General features: G+C 53.4%; 1 protein-coding gene across 2 annotated transcripts in view; it reads right to left on the minus strand.

Moving 5' to 3' along the window:
• Positions 1-8,983: 8,983 nt before the first annotated feature.
• ATP2A2 (ATPase sarcoplasmic/endoplasmic reticulum Ca2+ transporting 2) overlaps positions 8,984-25,252 on the minus strand; it is a 45,627-nt gene continuing 29,358 nt past the window's right edge. Inside the window, exons 7-21 of one of the 2 annotated variants that reach the window (XM_040987023.1) lie at positions 24,950-25,035; positions 23,510-23,974; positions 20,684-20,772; positions 20,437-20,539; positions 19,210-19,341; positions 18,502-18,624; positions 18,200-18,418; positions 17,453-17,788; positions 16,333-16,553; positions 15,601-15,803; positions 13,140-13,225; positions 12,755-12,888; positions 12,206-12,323; positions 12,000-12,120; positions 8,984-9,596 (exon numbers count right to left, since the gene is read on the minus strand). In XM_040987023.1, the coding sequence (XP_040842957.1) occupies positions 9,583-9,596; positions 12,000-12,120; positions 12,206-12,323; positions 12,755-12,888; positions 13,140-13,225; positions 15,601-15,803; positions 16,333-16,553; positions 17,453-17,788; positions 18,200-18,418; positions 18,502-18,624; positions 19,210-19,341; positions 20,437-20,539; positions 20,684-20,772; positions 23,510-23,974; positions 24,950-25,035 (2,450 nt within the window). In that variant the 3' untranslated portion in view covers positions 8,984-9,582. Of the gene's footprint in view, positions 9,597-11,041; positions 12,121-12,205; positions 12,324-12,754; positions 12,889-13,139; positions 13,226-15,600; positions 15,804-16,332; positions 16,554-17,452; positions 17,789-18,199; positions 18,419-18,501; positions 18,625-19,209; positions 19,342-20,436; positions 20,540-20,683; positions 20,773-23,509; positions 23,975-24,949; positions 25,036-25,252 lie in introns of those variants that run through there. The other variant, XM_040987022.1, reaches the window with a different exon arrangement.

Raw genomic sequence — 25,252 nt, forward strand, 5'->3', positions numbered from 1 at the left:
GCCTACCAGCCTGCCGCAGCCACACCTGCCGGACCAGGCTTTGGGGCGTTGGGGTGTGGGGTTCCCAGGTTGCTGTGGAAGATGTTGCTGACCAGCCGCGACTAGAGTGCCCCCGCTTTGCCGAGCCAGAGCCCAGTGTGGGTCTCCATGCAGCTGTAAGCAGGAACTGAGCCTGCTAAGGCAGAGTGCCCTGGGTGGCGGGTGAACAGGATGGGCACCCTGGGACAGGGCCAGCACCTCAGAGGTGTAGGCACGTCGGCGAGGTGCGCTGGGTGGATGCTTAGTAGAATGTAGGGCCGTGGACACCAGCCCTGAGCCGCCCGAGTGCGGAACCGCGCGTCGCACAGGTGGTAACGGTGCTGCCGCTCAGGGAGGTAGAGTGCTTCCACCTGCTGGTTCGCTTCCCCAAAGGCAGAAGGCAGGAGATCGTCTTCCGGGCATTGCGTGAGGGGCAGGGGCCCAGGCGTTTGGCCATCCTTCACTTTCCTCCTGGGGCAGCAGGGTTAGAGAACGGGTCTGGGTCCTGGTGTCCGCCACGACATACAAGGCCGGACACCGTGGTGAGAGAAGGGAAGTTTGGTTCACGTAAGAGAGACGCTCAGAGCAGAGGGGCTGGTGGAAGAGCAAGCCGCTGGGGTCTTACCGCCCGGGGTCTTGAGGTGTTTTGGTCTGTTGTCTCCAGGGAGCCAGCATGGTGGTGACATGTTGGCCACTGTGAGGGCGGGGCCATCTTGGGGAGCTCTTTGTACCTCGTTTCTTTCGGAACCGGAATCTTGTCCAGTGGCGGCTGTTCCATCCTGCTGTGTCGCAGGGGTGCGCTGGCAGGGGCTGGCTTTAGTCTGGCCTGCTTCCAGCCCCGGCTCCCGTGTGAGCAGGGGGCTGGATCGGAAGTGGAGCAGTTGGTGCTCGTGTGAGATGCCGGTGGCAGGTAAGACTGTTTAAGGAAGGGTGTGACGCACGCTGCAGCATGCAGGGTGAGCGAGAGGGAAGAAGCCATTACAGAGAATGAGAGCCAGGCTCTGGGCCCGAGGGTGCCATGGCAGCTACACTCAGAAAATGCACGAGAGGGTCCAGCATGGCACCCTAACCAGCTAAAGTCCTCGCCTTGCGCACCAGGATCTCATATGGGTGCCAGTTCTAAATCTCAGTGGCCCAGCTTCCCATCCAGCTCCCTGCTTGTGGCCTGGGAAAGCAGTGGTGGACGGCCCAAAGCCTTGGGAACCTGCACCTGTGTGGGAGACCTGGAGGAGGATCCTGGCTCCTGGTTTCGGATTGGCTCAGCTCCAGCCATTGGGTCACATGGGAGTGAACCATCAGACAGATCTTCCTCTCTTGCCTCTTATCTCTATAAATCTGACTTTGCACTTAAATAAATTTTTTTAAAAAGCTCATGAGGGAAAAATGGATGGGTATCTGAAATGGGCACATGGGCATCCTGTGGCAAGGGTTTGCACAGCTCAAAATCCTTGTGGCCCAGTCCCCTCTGATTTCACGGTTCTAGGTGCACCCAGCCTCCCCTCTCCATGTCCCCCAGAAGGAGGTGGCGGGGCCTGCTTGCCACAGCCCTGCCTGCTCGTGTGCCATTGCCCATTACGCTGTTCTGGCCTTTGCCAGTGTCAGGTGTGGCGGAAGTACTTGTCAGGCCAAGCTGCCCACATGCAGTGTTGGAGAGCTGGGCCCCTGGCCTGTGCGTGGAGCTCCCGTGGTGTGGAGCTGCTGTGGTGTGTGGGAGCCCTCGGGCCAGGGCTGGTGGTCTGCATGCTTCCAGACTGTGGAGGAGCTGGGGCTTTACCCGGCGCTTGGCTGTCCCTCCTGTGGAGAGATCCCTGTAGGATCCCAGTGACGTGGTGCCTTTCCCGGACTACCCTCGCCAGTGCAGCTTCCTGTGGGTTTATGTGTAGGTGTATCTGTGTATAGGTGTGTATTTGGTGTGTGTGAAGGTATGTGTGGTGTGGTGTGTAGGTGTGTTTGGTGTGATTGTGTTATAGGTGCCTGCGAAGGTTGTGTCTGTGTGTCTGTGGGTGTGTGGTGCGCAGGGGCTGGTGCTGGCTGTTTGGTGGTGTTTCTGGAGGGCTGGGCTGGCCGTGGCTGTGTGGACACCTGGCTGTGTGGGCAGCTCCCTGTGTCTCTAGCTTCCTTCATTTGAGGTCCCTGACCCTCTCTCTAGCGACAACAGAAGGGCCGTGAGGTGTGAGTGTTGGGGAGCAGCTGCCCAGGGCCAGCCCTTGTCCTTGCTGGGCCTGGTGCCCTGTGGGCACAGCCTTGCCCTGGTACCCCTCCCTGCCCCAGTCTCGAGGGCCACATGCAGGCCTGGCTCTTGGCAGCCTTGGGCCCAATGTGATTCTCTGCTGGGCCTAACTGAGCTGGGCAGGGCCGGAGGTGACCTTGACGCACAGGGCGCTGGGGACCCCCAGCACATCCCAGGTTCGGCTCTGACTCTGAGGAACTCTGCTCCGTGCCAGCCCGGAGGCTGCCTGGGGCTGAGCGGAGTTCCCTTCTTCCTTTTAATAAAAATACAGGGGGCCTGGCTTGGTGGCCTAGTGGCTGAAGTCCTCACCTTGAATCCGCCGGGATCCCATATGGGCGCCGGTTCTAATCCTGGCAGCTCCACTTCCCAATAAAAATACAGAATTTGTGAACTAGGAAAGGGTAAAGTACGGGGACCCCCAGGCAGGGCTGCTGTCAGATCCTGCTGCAGCCGGCGCTTTCTGTGTGCTCAGGGACCCAGCCAGAGGGGGTCACTGCGCTGAATCTCTGATCTAATTCTTTTTTCTGGCCCTGGAAGTCCAACAAACTCTGAGTAAAAAATGATCTCTTTTTTCTTTTTAAGATTTTATTTATTTATTTTTATTGGAAAATCATATATACAGACAGGAGGAGAGACAAAGATCATCATCCAATGGTTCACTCCCCCTGTGGCTGTAACAGCTGGAGCAGCGCTGATCCGAAGCCAGGAGCCAGGAGCTTGGAGCTCTTCCGGTCTCCCATGCGGGTGCAGGGTCCCACGGCTTTAGGCCGTCCTCGACTGCTTTCCCAGGCCACAAGCAGGGAGCTGGAAGGGAAGTGGAGCAGCAGGGACACAAACGGACCCATGTGGTACCCGGTGGTTGAGGGCGAGGACTGGAGCCCCTGGGCTGCGTCCTGAGGTCTTTGTGTTCCTTAGGCTGTGATGCCATTTCAGGCTTTCCTTGTTTCTGAAGGTCTTGACGATTTTGAGGACTGGGCAGGAAATTTTTTTTTAATTTATTTTTAACTTGGTGGTTACATTGTCTTATGAGGTACAGTTCCATAGGTACTGGGACTCCCTCCCACCCCTCCCCCCATGGTGGATTCCTCCACCCTGTTGTGAGACCTCTGTTCAAAATCAGTTGAGACACCTTCACCACAAGCATATACCAGGCTCAGAGTCCAGCATCTTATTGTCCAGATAAGTTCATCCTCTTCTTGGGGAGTTTTTCCCTGGTCTGAAGGTATGGCCCAGAGAGCAAGATCCCGCTCAATTAAGAGCCCCAGCAGCAACGGTATATTTCATTATGGAGTTAATTGACATAGTATTGAGTAAACAATATGTTAAAATTACATGTAAGTTCTTGACAACCTCCTGCGCCTATTTCAATGACACCTCATCAATTGAGGTGCACAATGAGTTTGGGGGTTGTTGCAGAGAAATCTCTCATACCTTGCCAATGGGTACTTGTTCTTTGTGTTCCGTCTAATAGGACATGTGTGAGTCCTTGATGGCCTATCTTTATTGTTCTCTGCTTATCTCATCCTATTAGTGTGTGTATATGAGTGTGTGTGTGTGTGTGTGTGTGTGTGTGTGTGTGTGTGTGTGTTTGTAGGGGTGGAGGGGGTTTAGGAGGAACCTTGTTGGTCATTATAGAGGGTGGAGGCCCAGAGCTGGAGCTAGGTAAGGACTGGAGAAGGTTCCTCTCCCATGGTCCCGCAGGAAGTTTATTGATCTTCTGGTTCTGATGATCGATCATGGTTCCTGGCTGTTGTTCTGATGTCGTTGGTTCCTATGTGGAAGGACTCGGGCTTCTTCCATCTCGTGTAGTTGGTCCAAAGAGGGGGGATGTCTGTCCTCTGGGTTCTCGGCATCCGGAGGCATTCCAGCTCCCCGTGTTCTCTTTGGCAGTTGTGGTGTCGTTCTTGGTGTCCGTTCTGATAGACCTTGGTGGGAGTCCAGGAGTCCTTATGGGTGGGGGATAAGCCTCCTCCTGTCCCGCTGTTCCGCTCTGGGGTTCTCCCCTATTCCATGCATATGACCACCTGTTAATAGATTGTTTGGGTCGTTCCTAATTCCCCCTGTGTGTCATTGTAGTTTTTGCGATTGTCTAATGCTGATCTGGATCTATCGACTTTAAGATACTTATCCACCCTTGGAGCGCGCCTCATGCTGGGGATCGGGGATGGGTGGGAGGTAGGGTGGGGCTTTTCCCTTTGTTACTCCCCTAACCCCAGATACAGGGCAAAATGATTATATTAGTGTGGAAACAATGATATTACCCACTTTCACCCTGTAGCCTGTGACCCTTTGTACCCTAGTAAACTAAGATTATTTAAAAAAAAAAAAAAAGATACCTATCCAGTTCCTGTAGGTTACACTACGCGGTTTCCTAGCTTTTTCAAAGGAGATGAGAGATTTCTCTGTGATCCCACCCAGTTACTGTGTATCACAAGGAATTGGCAGTATATTGGGAATTACAATCATTGAAAACATGTGGGGTGAGACCGTATTAGCTGCAGGTTTGTCTGAGGAAGATTTACAGTCATTGGAAATCTTTAGGGTGCTTGATGTCCTCAAAACACTGCAGTTTCGGCATGGAGCTGTCTGAGCAGCACTCAGAGAACCAAGCGTGGGGACTGCTTAGTTGCTTACCGGGTTAGAAGCGGCCGGGCCTGGGGACCCCAGCCACCGCATGGCGGCCGTGGGACGAACCCCCCGGAGGAAATTTTTTTAAGATCATTTCTCAGTGCCATACTGAGGCACTGCTCATCAGATAAAACAATTTGAAAGACATGTGAGTGCATGAATTTTGAAACGTATGAATTGTCATCATGAAGTTTATAGTGAATAAACATGTTAGAAGAGTATGCATAGGTTTCTAATTTTGTTTCTACAAAACTAAACTAATCCTGGGTAAGCACTGTGGTGTGGCACGTTAAGCCTGCCCCTGCAGTGTCAGCATCCCACACAGGCACTGGTTCTAGTCCTGGCTACTCCCTGCTGGTACCCCTGGGGAAGCAGTGGAGGATTGCCCAAGTGTGTGGGCGACCCCGATGGAGGTTAGGTTCCTGGCTTCGGCCTAGCCCAACCCCCAGCCGTGTTGGCTGCAGAGTGACCACAGGGAGGAAGACTGCTTGCTCACTCTGTCTCTCCCTTTCCCGTTCTAAGTAATGCATCTCTTTTTTAAAATAACATTTTAATATTTTTAAAAAGATTATTTTGCTTGAAATAATTAGACAAGGAGATAGAGATCTTCCATCTGCTTGCCTGCTTCCCAGGGCTCGGCCACGCTGAAGCCAGGAGCTGCTGCTTTGTCTTCCACGCAGGTGGAGGGTTCCAACACTCAGGCCATCTTCTTTTCCAGCCCATGAGGAGGAAGCTAGATTGAAAGTGCAGCTGCTGGGACATGAACCAGCGCTCACATGGGATGCTGTGCCATAAGCAGAGGCTTAGCCTACTGCACCTTGGTGTTGCTCCCCCCTTTAAAAAAATTTATTTTTATTGCAAAGTCATCTATGAAGAGAGGATAAGAGACAGAGAGGAAGATCTTCCATCTGCTGGTTCACTTCCTAAGTGCCTGCAACAGCTGGAGCTGAGCTAATCCAAAGCCTGGAGCAGGAGCCTCTTCTGGGACTCCCATGTGGGAGCTTGATGGGAAGTGGGATCCTGGCACATGCAAGGCGAGGATTTTTGCCACTAGGCTACTATGCTGGGCCCCATTTTTTTTCGGAGATGGGGTGCCTCCCATGCCATTCCTTGGTTCGCCCCCTGCAGGCCAGGCTGTCCGCTAGGGACTGTATTAGCAGGAATTGGAGCCAGGGACTGAACCCAGAACCTGGGGTCCCAGCTGCTACACCAACTGCACCTGTGACCCCCTCATTCCAACAAAGTATGCCAAGTCCTCTTCCCATCCAGAGAAGCGTTCCGAGCGGCCTCAGCCCGTGTTCGCCCACGTGGGCACTTATGCTTGACGATAGGTGTGACTGTTCCCAGCTAGCTTGCCCAGAGACTGAATGTGTTCCCACTGCGTCCCAAGGACATTGTGACATGGTGGCAGGGGGCGCGGGGGTCCCGCCAGCCCTGGAGAGGACACCAGGGGTCGGGTGGCAGTCAGTGCGTACGATCAGCAGTGACTTTACATGACGACTTCCTCTGCTGTGAAATTCCTTCCCCGCCTCACACTTCTATTTCGGTCAAGTTGTTTACCTTTTCTTGTGTTAATTCATGAGGGCTCCCCGTATTTCTAGCTAGAGCCCCCGAGTTGCCCTCCTCTCAGCTGTGGCTTCCTTTTCATCGTCTTCCTACTGCCTTTAGGAACCGCGTCTTGACATGACATGATTTGAACCTGTGCTCTGTGATTCCTGGAGCTTTTCCTGGAAATGACTTTGCTGGATGCGCTGTGAGGTTCGGGCCCAGGGGTGCTGCCTTTCCTCTTCCATCGCAGTCCCCCTGCAGGGGGCTCTCCCACGCCACGGGGCAGCCGGGTGGGCCCGGGCGGACAGGGCAGGCCTGCAGTCCCCCAGCTGCCGGGGTCTAGGACAAGCCCGGCCTTGCCCTGGCAGTGCCTTGGCCGTTCGTGGGGCATTGTGGTCTCCTCTACTCGTTGGCATCGGCTGCTCTGGGTAGATTTTTAAAGATTCAGACATAATTTACTCTGAGCAACTTTCAAAAAGCATCCAGGTTGCTTTTCTCCCAATTCTGTCCTCGGAAACAACTACTGTTGCTAACTTTTTTTTTAAACATTTAGTTCACAAAGGAATATATGCAGAGAGAAGGAGAGACAGAGATCTTGCATCTGCTGGTTCACTCCCCAAATGGCTGCAACAGCCAGAGCCGAGCTGATCCAAAGCCAGGAGCCAGGAGCTTCTTCCAGGTCTCCCACATGGGTGCAGGGTCCCAAGGCTATGGGCCGTCTTTGACTGCTTTCCCAGGCCACAAGCAGGGAGCTGGATGGGAAGTGGAGCTGCCCAGTTTAGAACTGGTATATGTATGGGATTCTGTTGTGTGCAAGACGAGGACCTTAGCCACTAGGCTACCGTGATGTGCCCCATCTGTGTTCTTAGTGCCTTGTCAGTCTAAGTTGGTTTGCTTTCGCAGTGCGTGCAGCCCTGTTGGATGAGGGGCCCTCAGATTCCCCAAGTGCTGCACCCCTGGGTGTGGGCCTGGCTCCATGGGCACTGCTGGCCCTGCTCCAACCATGCAGCCTTCATGTCGCCACTGCCTCTGGCTCACGCCGAGCTGGACGAGGACCACCTGTCACTCCGTTGTGGTGTCTTCTGCTTCTCCCTGTGCGTCACCCCGGGGCTGTCTTGTTTTGCAGTTGTTGACATGTGTCTCCCCGCCACCCTTCTGCACGTGCCGTCAGGAGGCCTGGCTAGGCCGCATCTGCCTCCCGAGTGTTCGTTCCACACCTCCCCTGCAGGGCTCACTGGGCACAGGCCCGTGTCGCCTGCAGCTCTCCCACACCCTCTGTCAGCCTGGACCGATTCCTCCAGGATGGTGTCACCACTCAAGCACACGGCAGTGCCGCCTTCCTGGAGTCCGTGTTTCTGTCCACGGCGGCCTGGTGCTCGCAGGCCTGTGTGCCTGCACATTGATGTTCGTGCTGGCTGTAGCCAGTGCTTTGGCTGGGCTGTGCAAGATCTTGGAACTTCATCTGGGTCACCAACTGCTGCCTTCCAGATGCGTGTGCAGGGAGCTGGGCTGGTAAGCCCCACGTGCTGTGGGTGCCCCTAAGTGGCATCAACTGCCGTGTCCTTGAATCCCCCTGCCATCCTAACGCATCAGTGTAAACCCAAGTCCCTCCCTTTCCCAACAGTTTGGTGCAACTTTACTTCTTTCACGGCTTCCTCTATCTCCCAACTTTGAGAAAAGGGGCTCCTTCCACCTATAACCCAGCAGTGTTCTTCCTGGTCGTGACCAGCCCAACTGGTGGGGGACAGGGAGAGTTGGACTTGCGCTTCAGCCCAGCAGCTTGCCCACCGGCCTGGAAACCGGGGGGGCAATGGCTCGGCTTCCTGCCGTTCATGTGGGAGACTGGGATGCAGCCACCGGCTCCTGGCCTGGCTCACAGTACTGCGGCCGTGTGGGGACCACCTCCAATGGGTATGCTTGGCCAACCAACACACGGCCGCCTCCCTTGGCTCACGTGTCACCTGTCTTCAGCATCCTGTCCTGCGTGTGAACACACCGCGGGTGGGGGGGCGGTGTATGTTGGGTGCCCGAGCCCGGGCTGTCTGGACGGCAGGGCTTGCTGCCGTGGGCAGGCTTGGTCCAGCAGACACTCATCTCTCTGTCCATCAAGCACACCTTGGGCATGTTTGGGGTTTGTTTGGGAACCTTGGGGTTCGTCCGTCTTTAGGGGCTGTGGGGCCAGAACCGCTTGGGAACGATCCCACCCACGGCTGTGTGCCCTCCGCCCTCTGCCAGGCCCACACCAGTGCCCTGTGGTGCGCAGCCCGCAGCCTGCCGGGTGGTGGTCCTGTGCTCGGTTCCCATGCTGTCCATGGAGCAGTCTGACCCTCAGCTGTTGGGCACGTGAGCATGGGGTGTTTCCGGTCCAAGCATGGCTCAGCGCCGCCACTTGGGGGGTGATGGGGGGGCAGCTCACCCTCAGTACTGGCCTCTCCCCGACTTACCCAGTAGCAGCACGGCACGGGGGACTTGGGAGGACGCGTCTGTTGTTGCTTGTTACCAGCACAAGCGAGCGAGCCGTCACTATGCATACGCTAAGTCAAACAGGCGCCGCTGTGATGGTCACGGTCAGCATTTTTATTAAGATAAATGCATCACAAGATTTGTATTGCACCAACATCTGTCTACTGCTTCTGACTTCATTAAATAAATTACATTTAATACAGTGCAGAATAGCTGTCTGCAGAGAGTAACTGCAGTTACAAACTGGAGGCCTCTGTCATCGTTGAACACCTGTGGTGCAGTCATGGATTTATACAGAAGCAAACTGCACAGGGCCAATGAAAAAGTAGCAGGTTCTTGCCAAGTCACTGTAGAGGAACGTGGCTGCTTATAGCTGGAGGCATGCACTGCACTGCGGGAGGGCACACGGACGGGGGCAGTGACGTGCTGCACGGGGCCAGGGGTGTGGGAGGCCAGACCCCAGGAGAGGCTCTGGGGTGCCTTACACCAGGTCGTACAGTGGAAACCGTTTTGATTTACACACTGCACCCTGCACAGGTCACACACATTTCCTCCACACAACACACAAGGAGCTGGGGGGCTTCCCTACCGCCCTTCCCCTCAGCAGCAGTCATGCAGCCCCGGGGGGTGTGTGGCTACACACGCCCATGCGCCCCCCACACCTTTACATGTCTGCACAAGGGCTTAGGAAGCGGTTACTCCAGTATTGCTGAAAAGGAAAGAGAGAGCAAATCAGCTTCACGGAACATGGGCAGGAAATGTCAGAATAAAAACCCAAGACTGAGCCCAACAGCGACAGGCCCAAGGGAACCCTCGCTCCTGTCTTGCAGGGCTTTAGTACCAGCGTCCCTGGCTGTCCCCGAGGCGCCGCCTGCTCGGAGCCCTCCTGTCTTCTGGCTACACAGCAAAGACCCCCTGGTCCCGTGGGGGCAGACACTCGCCCTGTTTGGTGTGGGTGGTGAGGCAGTGTGGGGCAGCCTGCGGTTAGCCGTGCACAGGGAGGTTGGGCCAGGAGTGAGTAGCGTGGCCTCAGTGCAGCCTTCCGGCTCCCTCCCCTTCCTTCCCTGGGCAGGGCAGTCTTTGCGCTGTGGGGCCCTGCCCAGCCTTGCCCACTCAGCTGCCAACTGCCCTTCCCTTTGGGCACGGGGAAGCCCAGGCTTATCACTGACTGCAGGGCCATTTGGACAGGGTTCTCTTGGTGAAGGTCACAGGGCACCCAGGACCTCAGCTTACTGGCCCGAGGTGCCTAGTGGGTGCTGCCCTGGCCTTGTGTGCAGCAGCTGTGTCAGGGACTGTGGCAACCAGACTGTGGCTGGCACGTCAGGAGCAACTGCGATGAGACTGGGGGAAGCTCCACATCAACTGGTGAGGACAGGGCTGGGTGTGAACAGGCTGCACCTCTCTGCCCCTGTGCCCTGGAAAGCCAAAATGGCCTGTTCCAGGCGAGTCTATTGGTGCCCCAGGTCACAGGGTCAGTTAGTTGGCTCAGCAGCTAGGGTGGCATTGGAGGGGGCATGGCCCTTTCAGCCTGTCAGCTGAAACAAGCCTAAATGAAATGGCCTAAGCAAGCTCTGTCTCTCCCTTCGGCTGCACGATGTGGAGCCGCTGTCTGCTGCCCCTGGGTGGGCACGGGTGCCACACTGCCCCCTTGCTGCTCCTGACCAGGGTTTTCTCCTATGGGGCAGTCACCTTTAGGCTAACGCACCCACTTGCAGGGGATACTCACGTTAGCTGACGGGTGTTGGAAGGCATTGGAGAAAAACACCGCGGTTAGGACTGTTAATGACTCACACGCGGGTGCTGAGCCGAGCTCGAACATGCGCAAACGTTGACATAACAATGAGGTGGTTAGTACCACATTCAAATAAAAATAATTCTATAGAGTATGTCCATCTGGCCATGTGCTATTTACAGACTGTACAACACACAAACACACACATACACACACGCTCTTCCTCTAGGTCCCTACACTAGGCTAGGGCAGCCAGCGCTGCTGCACAAGGGGAACCTCCCATGGGAGCACCAGTTCCCGCGGCTTCCTGTGCAGGACGGGGTCCCCCGCCTGAGCTAGGGGCGGCAGAAGTGCAACTGTCCATCCTAGCGGACAGCTCAAGGTAAGCCACTGAAGAGTTCAACACAAGGCAGCTATTTTTCTCTGTCCATTTAAAACGTTTTATTTTTCTTTTTAAACTAGATTGTGAAATGCCACTGAAATAGGCAATGTTGGCAAAACAATGTCTGTTACAATAAAATACATTAGACGTTTCAATAAATAACCTTAAAAACTATGCGAAGGGACAGAACCCAGTCGATTGAGCCTGGAACAATGTTTTCTGCACAGGCGAGCACAGGCCTACCTCTCGTGACGCGGATGCCAACAGCGCCCCCAACCCTGCGGGCGGAGCTGAGCGGGCGGGGAGCGGGGAGGGCAGGGGAGGGGTGGCAAACCAAGAAACACTGACTGAGGTAGCAGGACTCTGCTCAGTGCAGAAAAATTGGCTTATGAATAAAAATTAGACTGTGATATCAAATTAAATCCAGATAATCATGCAAAAGACACAATACATGCTATTGAGTTTTAGAAAAAAACCGCACACATTCGTTTCCTAAAATCTGCTGCCAATTAATTTGCTGACAATGTCTGCTGGCTCAACTATTTTTCATTTTTTGTACAAGGATGAGTATTAAACAGAACACTGTACATGCTTTTCATCTACAAAAAAATATTTGCATAAAATAGTGTTAGTTCTCTGTACATGTCAATGGACACTTTAATTATGTGTATAAAAAAAGCAAATTTTGCCCCACTGGAGTCGGAAAAAGCAAAACAAAATCTAGAGTAGGAACCCTCTTTCACCAGCCAGTATGTTCATGTGAAAATTCAGCAGAAACAGACAGTTGCTTTAAACAATAAAAAAAAATTAATGGATTAAGTTACACGTCGTCTTTAGGGCAGCTGTCAGTCAAGACCAGAGCAGCTCACTGAAGTTAGTGTCGGTGCTGTAGACCCAGATGACCAGGGGCGTTATGAGCAGCACGAAGGGCCACGAGACGCCCTCGGTGCACGCCCAGAGCGTGCAGGGCGGGGGGGCGGGCCGCACACACTCTTTACCGGGCTCCAGGTAGTTGCGGGCCACGAACTTGAGAGTCTCGTCCATGAGGATCACAGGTAAGGAGATCTTGAGCACCATCAGCCACTGCGTCACGTTCAGCGGTGTGATCTGGAAGATGAGCTGAAGCGCCCGGGACCCCGTGAGCCCCTCCACTCTGGGACTGCCAGAGCGAGCAGCTGGTCGAGCCAGGGCCCCCCATACTTACAGGCAAGGGCTCCACGTAGAGGATGAGGAAGTGGAGCGACATGGACAGGCAGATGGAGCCCACGAGCCAGATGTTCTCCCAGGGGGGCATCCTCAGCAAGGACTGGTTTTCCGACAAGCTGTGGAAGTGAGAAGGCGGCCGCGGCGCAGTCAGGCAGGGCCAGCCCGACCCACGGATGCCCTGATTCGCAGGACTGCGGTCTCCACAGCAGCAAAGGTAAGGAGCAAGTTCCGGTGTAGGACAAAGTGCCCCTCTCCCATTAGGCTTGGCCTGGCAAGCCCAGAGCTGCCCTCGACTGCCTCGGATACTCAATGCTGTGCAGGTGTCTGCATCGGGGCTTAATGGCTGATCCATCTGTTCCCAATGCCACAGGACAAGAGCAACCCATCTCCCCGTGGGGGCTTGGTGCACACAGAGCTGGCGTCCCTATTTCTAGCTCATTTGCTGCTTGTAAGGAAGCCCTTCCACTGGCCAAGAGGCAAGGGCGCCATGTGACCCCCTTTAGCCATGCCGCACCTGCCTGTGGCCCAGCCCGCCGCGTACACTCACCTGTTCAGGGCATTGCACATCTCTATGGTCACTAGAACAGACAGCGCCATGGTCATGGGGTACGGGGATTCAAAGATGGCACAATCCACGCCCTCAAAGTCTGGGTTGTCCTCTTTACACTGCAGAAAGTGACTCTGCAAGCAAAGGAATCGGGCTCTAAGTCACCAAGGCCCCAGCACAGACCACACCCGTGGCAGGGCACAGGAGAGTGCAGAGCGTGCGTGGGCATGCCCACCCCCACTCAAGGAGGCCCCATTCTGTCAAGGTCATCTCGGGCAGTACTACATGATGCAGCCATAAGCTGACCAGCCCCAGAAAACAGGATGGCTTTCAGGGAGTGCTCAGTCCTTGACATCTCAGGGACAGAAAGCAAGGTGCCAAGTACCAGCTGATAGAAGGACACTCTCGGACCGCCGTCAGCAGCGATGAACCACCAGGCAGCAGCACCCACGGTCGCAGCGCCAACATAACCTGGAAGAGAGAGCGGTGCTGACCCAGTGCCAGGATGCAGGCCTGGAGCGCACAGGTGAGCCGGGGAGGGGAGGACAACTGGCCGTGCGCAGCCCTCACTGCAGCGGGACCAGGATTTGCAAGGACACGGGGCAGCCCTGGGCTGGTGCTGCGGTGCAGCAGGTCAAGCCAGCATCCTGCTGATGTGGCTGGGAAAGCAATGGAAGATGGCCCAAGCACATGGGCCCCTGCAGCCACGTGGGAGAACCAGAGGCAGCAGGAGAACCTCTGGTTGTGGCCTGGTGCAGCCCTGGCTGCTGCTGCCATTTGGCAGTGAACCGGTAGATGGAACCTGCTCTCTCGGCTTCTGACAGCTTGCACATACGGGCCTACACAGCTGCCACCGCAGGCCACTAAGCACTGGGTGAGCGGGCCACAAGCTTTCTTTAAATTACTTATTCATTAAAAAGGCAGGAAGTCAGATCTTCCATCTACTGGATCACTCCTCAAATGGCTGCAATGGTTAGGACTGGCTAGGTCAAAGGTAGGAATTTTTTCAGGCGTCCCATTTGATGCAGGGGCCAGGCCTTGTGTTGTTTTCTGCCGCTGTCCAAGGCACACAGCAGGGGGCTGGGACAGAAGCGAAGCAGCACCCATGTGGGATGCCAGTTCTACAGGTGGTGGTAGTATAATAGTCGGGACACTCTTGTTCTACTGCAGGCGGATGGCGCCTCCTCAGGACAAAGTCGCGGTGCCCAGACGGCAGTTGAAGTGGAGATGGACATGGGCGCTGCCCCTCCCTGCACCAGCTTACAACGGAGTGCCTTCCTGTGCAACCTAGACTTGGATTTTGCCTCTCCTGGCCCCCCCAGCCACGTGGGGCAGGAAGAGGAGGCCTGAAGAGACAGGCAGTCAAGCAAAGCAGGAGCCGCTTTTTCCTGGAGGTGAGGACCTGCTCCACTCTCCCCTGCGAGCTCCTCGAGGGCCGGTTCTGCAGCCCCTTGCACAGCAGTGCTACCAAGGCCATGGGGAGCAGCCAGCAGCAGGCAGGCAGTGTATTTCTGGTTATACAAGCTTGGGAGAGAAGCAAGAAGGAATAAGCCGGCTCCATCAGGCCTGCCCAGACAGGAACCTTGAGCCTCGGGCTGTGGGGTCCTACTGCCCTCCCCGTAGCTTCTGCGCCCATCCCCCTCCAGCCACCTGGGATCCCACCCCCTAAATCATTACCCCAGATCATTAAACTGGAAGTCCGTAATGCTGACACTCCCTGAGAGAGCATTTATCTGGGAAGTCATAAAATCGCACCACGGATGGTAATTAACGATTAGAGATGTTTATCCCTTGGCCGGCTCAGGCCTGTGGGAGTCCGTGGTGAGGCCAGGGGCTGGCACTCCATCCCCCACTGGGGCAGCAGTGTGTGTCCACTGCCGCCATGAGAGCTGTGTCAGCTTGGGGTGGGGGGGTGATGCTCCTCTTCACAGTCCACATAAAACCACCCAGGTTGGTGCCCCCACAACAACCTGCGTTGGAATATGCTCCATGCTTAGCCATGACCAGGGAGGGCAGGACCTTGCAGCTGCAGGAGGTGCACAGCCCCAAACCTGCCAAGGAGTAGCTGTCTAGTGCCTTAATATCAGATAGAGGAAAGATGTACCCAAGAGGAGACAAACCAATACTTGGTTTAAAAATGTGTAATATATGGGCCCGGTGGGGTAGCTCAACAGGCTAATTCTCTGCCTGTGGCATCAGCATCCCGTGCAGGTGCTGGTTTAAGTCTCAGCTACTCCATTTCCTATCAGGCTCCTGCGAACGGCACGGGAAGCAAGTAGATGATGGTTCAAATGACTGAGCCACCGCAGCCATGTGGGAGACCCAGAATAACGTCCTGGCTCCTAGCTTCAGCTCAGCTCTGGCCCTAATGGCCAACTGGGAAGGGAACCAGCCGACGGAAGGTGGGTCTCTACAGTTCTTCAAAGTTAACAAAAATTTTAAACTTAAAACCAGAGCCCACATGGGCAAGGATTTAGCCACTGAGCTATTTTTAAGATTTATTTTTATTTAAAAGGCTCATTTATAGAGAAAATTGAAGACAGAAATCAAGATCTTCCATTTGCAGATTCACTCCCTAAATAGCTACAACAGCTGGAGCCAATCTGAAGCCAGGAGCTTTTGCTGGGTCTCCCACAAGGGTGCAGGGTCCCAAGGCTTTGTCCCATCGTCCGCTGTTTTCTGAGGCCACAAGCAGGGAGCTGGATGGGAAGCAGAGCATCTGGGATTTGAACCGGCGACCATATGGGATCCCAGTGTGTTCAAGATAAGGATTTAGCCACTGAGCTGTCAGACCAGGCCCAGTAAAATAAATTTTTAAAATACCTGCAATATATAGAAGTACTCACAGCCAATAGCCAGGTAACGGAAGAAGAGCCAGCCACTGATGAGCGGCTCCTTGGGGCTCCGTGGTGGTTTGTTCATGATGTCCAGATCTGGGGGGTTGAAGCCCAAGGCGGTGGCCGGCAGCCCGTCTGTCACCAGGTTCACCCAAAGCAGCTGAACGGGAATTAACGCCTCCGGAAAGCCAAGGGCCGCGGTCAGGAAAATGCTGTTTGCACCCGAGGAGAGGAGAGAGGACAAAGTGAGTTTTGACCATTATAAGGTGCAGGCTCTTCAAACGGGATGTGGAAGAGATGGAAACTGCTTCATGCAAAAATAAATAGGAAAAGCCCTGCATACAAGGGGGTCTTACAGATCATGGGAGATAAGTACCATGAAAAAACACCTTGCATGTATATTTCAGCTGTCTATTCACCAAAATAAAATGAATCGCCCCATTCTTTGTATTTAGAGGGCGATTACAACTGCAGCCCTAATAACACTACCAAGGGTTCTCCCAGCAAATCCCATCAAGGGCAACACTTCTAGAATTCATATTCTCAATTCAAGAGGGTCAAGAACTTAACTTGATTTCATCTGATAAACTCCAGCTTGACCCTACCCAGGACTCTACACTGGGCCAGCTGCAAGCTCCACTCCCTTCAGGGAGGATTTCTGTTCATGGGGAACCAAGACTGGGACCTGGGAAAGTTGGTCCCCACAACCCATAATGCAAAGGAAAGACACTAAGGACCCACCAGACAACCTCGCCCACGTTGGACGAGATGAGGTAGCGGATGAACTGCTTCATGTTGTTGTAGATGGCCCGGCCCTCCTCCACGGCGGCCACGATGGTGGAGAAGTTGTCGTCAGCCAGAACCATCTCGGACGCGGTCTTCGCCACTGCAGTGCCGGAGCCCATGGCGATGCCAATCTCGGCTTTCTTCAGAGCAGGGGCATCATTCACACCATCGCCAGTCTGAAAGGGACAGACAGGTGGCTCAGATATCTGCCACAAGACACTCATATCCCAGACACAAAAACCTGTGATCCAAAAAATAAAAAGAGCCACCTGCTCTGGGCAAAGTGTTTGTCTTTTAAGCCAGCATCATAAAACACATCTTAGGGCTAGTGTCATGATGTAGCATCTGCCTCCACCTGTGGCGTCAGTATCCCATACGGGCACCAGGTTCAAGGCCTAGCTGCTCAATTTCCAAGTCCAGCCCTCTAATAGGCTAGGACAGCAGTGGAGGATGGTCCAAGGCCTCAGGACCTGGCAACTGCGTGGGAGGCCCAGGGGAAGATTCTGGCTTCAGATCAGCCCTGCTCTGATCCTCCCTGCCTTTTGGGCATAGACCTAGTAACGCAAGATCTTTCTCTGTTGCTCCTTCTCTCTGTAGTCTTCCTAAAAATTAAAAAAAAATTTATTGAAAAGGCAGATAGATATACAGAGGAAGAACTTCCGTCTGTGGTTCAGACTGTGGCCACCTCCATGGGGAGGGCAATGGGGAACTGAAGGGAGGCAGGGGAGTACGTCTGTACTGTCTGGTCTCAAGCACCACCGGCTGGCGTGGACGCAGAGCGCCACTGCACTCAGGCCTTCCACCCCACGCAGCAACTTGACCACTGACTCCCTCCAAAACTGCTAACCAGAAAGTAAGCACCCACTGCGCAGAATCAGGGGTGCTGGGGAGAATACAGGAACAGCATGGCACCCACCTCATGACCGATTATGTCTCACTGACTACATAAAGATACGATACACATGCTTATTTCAATCCAGGCAGTACCAGTTGCTCTGTGACTTCTCTGCAAAGTCTTCCTGGGCCTCTAACCATCCCATGGTCAGTGGAAGAAGTGCCACCCCTGCCCACTCACCATGGCTGTGATCTCATCAAAGGACTGAAGAAACTCCACGATCTTGGACTTGTGGGAAGGCTCCACCCGAGCAAAGCAGCGGGCGTTCAGGCAAGCGTCTCGCTGGGCCGAGGGGCTCAGCTCATCGAACTCCCGGCCTGTGAACGCCTTGGACGTCACGTCCTCGTCCTGCCCAAAGATGCCAATGCGGCGGCAGATGGCTACGGCCGTGCCCTTGTTGTCCCCCGTGATCATGATGACCCGGATGCCCGCTTGCCGGCACAGCTTCACGGAGGAGGCCACCTCGATCCGCGGAGGGTCCAGCATGCCCACGCAGCCGACGAAGGTCAGGTTGGTCTACAGCAAGACAGCCACTTGACATTAAAAGAGGAAATGCCACTTTCCCCGGGTCTGAAAACTGTCCAGCCAATACTAAACAGAGGAGCAGCGCACAGCCCTGTGCCTTCTTATGACCCACTTTTTACAAGTTCTGCAAATGGGAAGCAATGGATTAAAGCATCAGAATATTTTGTTACTAGTCTCTACAATCTATGTGTGCTGCAAATTAGGTTCTCTAAGCTTTGCAAGCTCTCATTTTTGAAAAGCAGTTTTAAAGTTACATCTAAAGCAGCACCCTAAATCAGGAGGGTGACTCACTGGGCCTGCAGAAACACAAGCAGCCACTCCTTTCCTGGCAACAGGCAGACTCCCTGACCTTTACGTGAACAAATGCATGCAGGGCGTGGATGGGGAACTTGCGGAGCTGACCTCGTATTTAATGAAGTTGGCAGAGTCTTCGAGGTGCATCTCCTCTCTCTTCAGGGGGTTGTCGTGAGTGGCCAGGGCCAGGCACCGCAGGGTGTCACTGCCACTTCCCCATTCCCGAATGACAGACATGATCTTCTGCTTGACTCCAGGTGTCATAGGGACCTTGGTACTTCCAACCCGAATGTGGGTGCACCTGTCGATGACACCCTCAGGAGCGCCCTGGGGAGGGGAGAGGACAGCTCATCACCGACTCGAGGGATCCGAGCCCTCCGAGCACTTCCCCTGTCATGTTCTATACTTGCCTTTACAAACATCTTGCTCATGGTTGTTCGGCTTGGTTTGTTTGGTGTGCAGTAAACAGACATGGATTTTCTATCACGTGAAAATTCTAGTGTAAATTCCTTTTTCATCAGCTGCTTAATGACCTGTGCAGAACAAACAGGAATGAAGGGATGACATCTCACAGTGTTTATGTTCTCTAACCACAGACACCGGGACACAGACAAGCTTTTGCTCTTACAACACTTGTCCTTGGGGGCCAGAGCAGTGGCACAGTTGGCTCACCTTCAGTCTACAGCACTGGCATCCCACGTGGGCGCCAATTCCTGTCCTGGCTGCCCCACTTCCCATCCAGCTCCCTGCTTATGTCTCGGGAAAGCAGTGGAGAATGGCTCAAATCCTTGGGCCCCTGCACCCGCATGGGAGACCCAGAAACAGAAAAAGGTTTTGACTTTCGGGAGAAGCTGGGGGAGTGACCCAGTAGATGGAAGATCTCTGACCCTTTCTCTGCCTTTCACAGAAAAAAAAATAGAAATCTTAAAAAACAGAGTGAACTTAAAACACAACAAAAAACATGCCACTATTTCTGGAGCTGACTGAGACGCAGTCCTGCCGAGAACGGGGCGGGGCAGCGGTGCTGGGTGAAACCTCTGCCGACTGCGTCGCACACAGCAGGCTCAGGTGCACGAGCCGCAGGCGGGGAAGGACAGCCGTGCCCCGCCCCCACTCACCGAGTTGCAGGCGTTCGCGCGCTCGATCTTGGAAAGACCCTTCAGCTCGGTGTCAAACACGTTCATCTTCTCCACCAGGCAGGTGAGGGCGGTCTCGGTGGCTTCTCCAACTTTCTCGTAGACGCCTTTGGCCTGTGTCGGGTGAAAGTGCACAAAACAGAAACGCAGAACACAAAGCAGGTCAATGTCTCCCCGCCTGCCCGCTGCCCCACCGGTGGCTCTCGCTCCACTCCTGGGCAGAGGGCCGCAAGCACTTTGCGCTTCTTACAATCTATGGCACCACTAGTCACAGCTCTCTGAGCTTTCCAGTGGTGCTTGTCATGGTACTGTTTGATTCTGAAAAGCTATATTTTAGAGGATTCGTTTCACTGTTAAAAAGAAGAAAAAGGCTTTTTGACCGTTATATCATCATTTTAGTACATGTGCTGCCAAAGCGAGCACGATTATATCCCTAACAACTAGCCTCAATTGTCCTCAAGGGTTTAATTGCTGTCTCATCTCAAAAAGCAAGACAAGGGGGCTGGCGCAGCAGGGTAGCAAGCTAAGCCTCCACCTACAGTGCCAGCATGCCATATGGGCACTAGTTAACCAGCTGTTCCATTTCCAATCAAGCTGCCTGCTTATGGTCTGAGAGCAGTGGAGGAAGGCTTGAGTCTGTGGCCCCCTGCACCCACCTGGGAGACCTAGAGGAAGATACTGGCTTCTGACTTTGGACCAGCCCCGCTTAACTCCAGCTGTTGTGGCCACTTGGTGAGTGACCCAGTAGATGGAAGATCTCTGTCTCTCCTCTCCAACTCTGCCTTTCCAATAAAAATAAATAAATAGGGGCCCGGTACAATATCTCGGTGACTATTTCCTTCACTTGCAGACATTGGAATCCCATATAGGCTCTAGTTCGTGTCCCAGCAGCTCCGCTTCCCATCCAGCTCCCTGCCTGTGGCCTGGGAAAGCCGTCGAGGACAGCCTAAAGCCTTGGGACCCTGCATCCACGCGGCAAACCCTGAACAAGCCTCTGGCTTTGGGTCAGCCCAGGTCTCACCCTTATGGCCCACCTGGGGAATAAAGCAGTGGATGGAAGATCTTTGTCTCTCTGTAAATCTGCCTTTCCAATAAAAATAAATTAAGCTTTAAAAAGATTTGGTGCCTTCAGAAAAATATTTTCCATCCTGAGTTTCATTCAGTTTTACCCCACCTCCATCTGAACAGGGCTAAGCTTTGCAGACTTACCTCATTGTAATCCAAGGCAGAGTCATTACACAGAGCACAGATGGTAGCCAGTTCCACGAGGCCATCATACTGATGGCACTTCACTGGTTTATCATCTTTATGCCTGTCAGAACAGAGGACAGTATTAGAGCACGGCGTGCTGGCCTCTACTGCGGCCAGTCAGGCTGAGAAGGCGGCCCTGTAAATCTGTCCACACACTCCACCTCCCGTTACCTGAATTCTGCAAATGACAAGGAGAGACACTCACACTTCTCCGACAGGCGCATACGTGGATCCAGTGATGGTAAACTCATTAAGGGAACAAGTGTCACCATCTACTTTGTCCAGGATGAACATCTGCAAAGGAGAAAAGAGCGTAATGGTATGAGAGAGAACTCCCACAGCACACACTGCCTCACTCGCGCCACCTGTGGAGTAGCAGGAACCCACGTCCCTGAGCTGCGAGCTGCTACCTCACAGGGTACGTGACAGCAGGAAGCATAAGCGAGACTCAGACCTAGACGCGTGGGTGTCAGAGATGAATATCCCATCACACCACTGCACTCGCTCCTTTCTCATTTATGAAAACTTGGCTCTGGCCCGGCCCCGCCATGGATGCTGTAGTCACGTGGGGAGTGAACCAATGAACGCATCATTTCTGTCCTCCTGTCACACTGCCTTTCAAATAAACAAATCTTATAATTAAAAAAAAGCCCAAAAAGTCCTAACCCTTGCCCGGACTTCTGTTGTAGTAGACCGCCTCCGCCACCCTCCCCTCAGGCACCACCTAGATGCTGAAATCGGGCAGAAGCCGCGGCCCACGTCGGGGAAGATGACTCACACAGCCCCAAGACGGGAGGACTCGGCGTCAGTGAAAGGTTACTTTGCAATGCTCAGAATCCCAAGGTTCAAATGGCTGGGAAGGCGCACTGTCCTGTCTTGGAGCTAAGTATGAAAGCTTGGGAAGAACGAACTCCCATTTCACAACTGCATAAACATCGCTAGGTAAGGCACATGGCTGCTCGTTCTGAGAAGCTGGCTTACTGCCCATGGAAGCAGGCAGCCTGCAGAGCAGACGCCGTGTGCATGGAGTCCCTCACACCAGTCACTATCTTAAACCGGGCTTTTCTCTTCAGTCTTCAAAACTCCCAGCAGCCCTATTTGGAAAGATTTAGACTTGCATTTTCTTTCTTCTACCCCCTGCCTTTTTTTAAAATAAAGATCTTAATAGATTTTTATTAGGAAGTCAGATCTGAGAGGAAAGACAGAAAAATCTGCCGATTCTGGCCAATACGGCCAGAGCTGCGCCGATCTGAAGGCAGGAGCCAGGAGCTCTTCTGGGTCTCCAATGCAGGTGCAGGGTCCCAAGGTTTTGGGCCGTTTTCAACTGCTTTCCCAGGACACAGGCAGGGAGCTGGATGGGAAGTGGAGCAGCCAGGACATGAACTCGCACCCCCATATGGTATCCCAGTGCATACTAGACAATGATGCTAGCCACAGAGCTACTATGCCAAGCCCTAGACTTGCATTTTCAATGCTGTAAACTGTGCAACCGCAAAGAAGCAAATAAACGCACACAAAAAATCTCAGCTGTCCCAACAAAATCCCAATTCTAAAACAAACACGAGTGTGGGTGGGTGGGGGAGTGACCCAGGGGGTGGAGAACCTCTCTTTTTACTTCTCTCCCCCTCTCTGCGTAACTCTGTCATTTCAATAAAAATCAATCTTTCTAAAAAGATCTAAGGCGGGCACTGAGGCATAGCGGGCAGAGCTGCTGCTTCGGGGAGTCAGCATCCCTTACCCGAGAGCCTGGAGTGCCTGGGGAAGTCCCAGCCGGTTTCCACTCATGTCCCTGTGTCCGGCAGATGATGGCCCAAGAGCTGGGTTCCTGCTCCGCAAGAGGGAGAGCCAGACAGAGTGCCTGGCGCCTGGCTTGGGCATGTGGAAAGTGAATCAGTGGAGGCAAGATCTCATTCTCTGTGGCTCAGCCTTTCAAATAAACACTTTTTTTAAAGAAAAAGTACAGCCTGGCACAGTACCCTAGTGGGTAAAGTCCCTGCCTTGCACGCCCAGGATCCCATCCATATGGGTGTCGGTTTGTGTCCCAATGGCCCCACTTCCCATCCAGCTCCCTACTTGTGGCCTGGGAAAGCAGCTGAGGACGGCCCAAAGCCTTGGAACCCTGTACCAGCATGGGAGACCGGAGGAAGCCCCTGGCTCCTGGCTTTGGATCAGCTCAGCTCCAGTCAACATGGCCATTTGGGGATTGAATCAGCAGACGGAAAGACCTTTCTCTCTGTCTTCTTCCACCTTGTATCTGAATTCCCAATTAAAAAAAAAAGTGTTCATATCATGTTAAGATATAATGTGTCTTACTCGATAACTTGTGCTTTTGTTTGTTTTTTTCTACAGGCCCCACTAGACTGTTAACCCAGCAGTTCCATTTACTGTAATACTGAGCACTTGAAAAATGAACACCAGCATACTTCATCCTACACGTCTATGGGTTACGTGCATCTTTCCTAAAACTTCTACTCACAGTTAAGTAAAAACTAGTGAAATGGAATTATACAATAACTTCCTCTCTTCGGTTCTTATTTTTCTAAGGATAGGCTGAAATGGATTCTTATTTTACTCCAAATGATGGTCAGAAGGGTAACATGGAGCCAGCCGAGGTGAACTTCTCACATGCAACAGAAGGACTCTTCAAAAGGTTTTCTGCAGGGCCTGGCATGGTAGCCTAGTAGCTAAAATCCTTGCCTTATATGTGCCAGGATCCCATATGGGCGCAGGTTCATGTCCTCCACTTCCCTTTGGCTCCCGGCTTGTGGCCTGGGAAAGCGCTTGAGAAGGGCCCAAGCCTGGGATCCCTACACCCGCATGGGAGACCCGGAAGAAGCTTCTAGCTCCAGAGCAGCTCAGCTGTCGCAGCCACTTGTCTCCGTCTCTGTAAATATGCCTTTCCAATTAAAAAAAAAAATTAATCTTGAAAATAAATCTTAAGAAAAAAAAAATCACATTTTGACTTGACTCAAAGACTTTAAGAGCCGAGAACAGACAGTCAGGGTGAACAGGGAGCCCAGGAGTGTCTCACCCTGCAGACGGACATCTGGTTCGTGGTGAGCGTGCCCGTCTTGTCAGAGCAGATCACAGAGGTACAACCCAGGGTCTCCACGGAGGGCAGGCTCCGGACGATGGCGTTCTTCTTGGCCATTCTGCGTGTTCCGAGCGCCAGGCAGGTGGTGATGACAGCAGGCAGACCTTCGGGAATAGCTGCCACGGCCAGGGCTACTGCGATTTTAAAGTAGTAGATGGCACCTCTGATCCAGGAGCCTCCATGCACCGGGTCGTTGAAGTGCCCGATGTTTATGATCCAGACTGCAATGCAAATGAGGGAGATGACTTTGGAAAGCTGCTCCCCAAATTCATCGAGCTTCTGCTGCAGAGGCGTCCTCTCCTGCTCTGTGGCCACCATCTCATCCCGAATCTTGCCAATCTCAGTGTTAACGCCAGTTGCCACCACGACTCCCATGGCTTTCCCAGCGGCAATGTTGGTGCCCTAGGAAAGACAAAGAACTGGTCATACGAGCAGCCCCACTTCCCCATAAGCCTGCACGGGGCCTGGACTAGGACATCTTCTACTGGGCCATCCACTGGCTAGCCCTCAGGCCACCAACCAGCCAACAGTGACAACAAGCGTGCCACCTGCATACCACCCGGGATCTCCCGATTTGGATTCCACACAGCGTTCACTTATCTCTAGCAGCTCACCACCCACACCAGCTGTGGGCTCAAGCAACACACAGCCGCCTTAACCCAAGTGGCTCCAACTCTGGCTGCTGCAGCTTAGTCTCCCCTGCGCTGGGCTCTGTCCCAAGAAGTTCCCCACGAACCTATCCCAAGACCCCTGCAGGCGCCAGCATTCAAAATCCATAAAATCAAGTCGGAGCACTTCCTCCCAGCCCCACTTATGCCAGTACTGGATGATTTGACTCGGCCACGCTCACCATGACTCCACAGCACGCACTGGCTCACACTGAGCCACAAAGCCCACCACTTGAAACTTTCTAGATTCCACACAATCAAATCCCACATTTTCTAATTACTAAGAAAAATTCACATCAACAGAAAAAGTGAAATAGTATCACGAACACCCACATATTCGAAGACTCACTGCTTCCTCCCTCTCAACACGCTTTGTGAGCCGCACAGAAACAGCTGAATCACCCACATCAATACCCCTTCATGGGCGATGGCTTTCCAAAAAACAAACAAAAGAAAAAACACCCAACTTTTCAACTATGCTTTCATATAGAGTTTAAAACGTGCTTGACCTGACTTTGGGGGAGGGGGGAGTAGGTGCTGATGGATCCCCCAAAACCTGCCAATTAAACCAAGACCTCTGAAGCCACACACCCCACCACTGTGGGTTACAGGTGTGAGCAAGGCCCACGGGAGCCTCTCCACACGACAGCCCGAGCACAGTGACAGGCTGTGCCCCACTCGGGTGCCCGTCCGCCCGCCAGGTACTCACAGAGAAAAGCATGTTCTTCTTGTCCTGGTTGACAGCCCGGGGGTCGGGGACAGGGTCCGTGTGCTTGATGACGGACACAGATTCACCTAGGCGGGCGAGCGACAGAAGGGACAGTGATTTCACCATTCTTAGGACGTTGTCAAGTACGGAAAAAGGGACTTTCGGCTCATTTCAATTTAAAAATAAAACTGGGAAAACGGTAGGGTTACAACCAATGGTATTTCAAAATAGACTTATTTCTTAATTAGAATTTTCATTTTTACATAAAAATCTTTATTTTCAGCTTATCATTTTATATGCTTA

The sequence above is a fragment of the Ochotona curzoniae genome, unplaced genomic scaffold, assembly GCF_017591425.1.
Source record: "Ochotona curzoniae isolate NIBS_2020 unplaced genomic scaffold, NIBS_Ocur_1.0 contig_46, whole genome shotgun sequence".
Classification (NCBI taxonomy): domain Eukaryota; kingdom Metazoa; phylum Chordata; class Mammalia; order Lagomorpha; family Ochotonidae; genus Ochotona; species Ochotona curzoniae.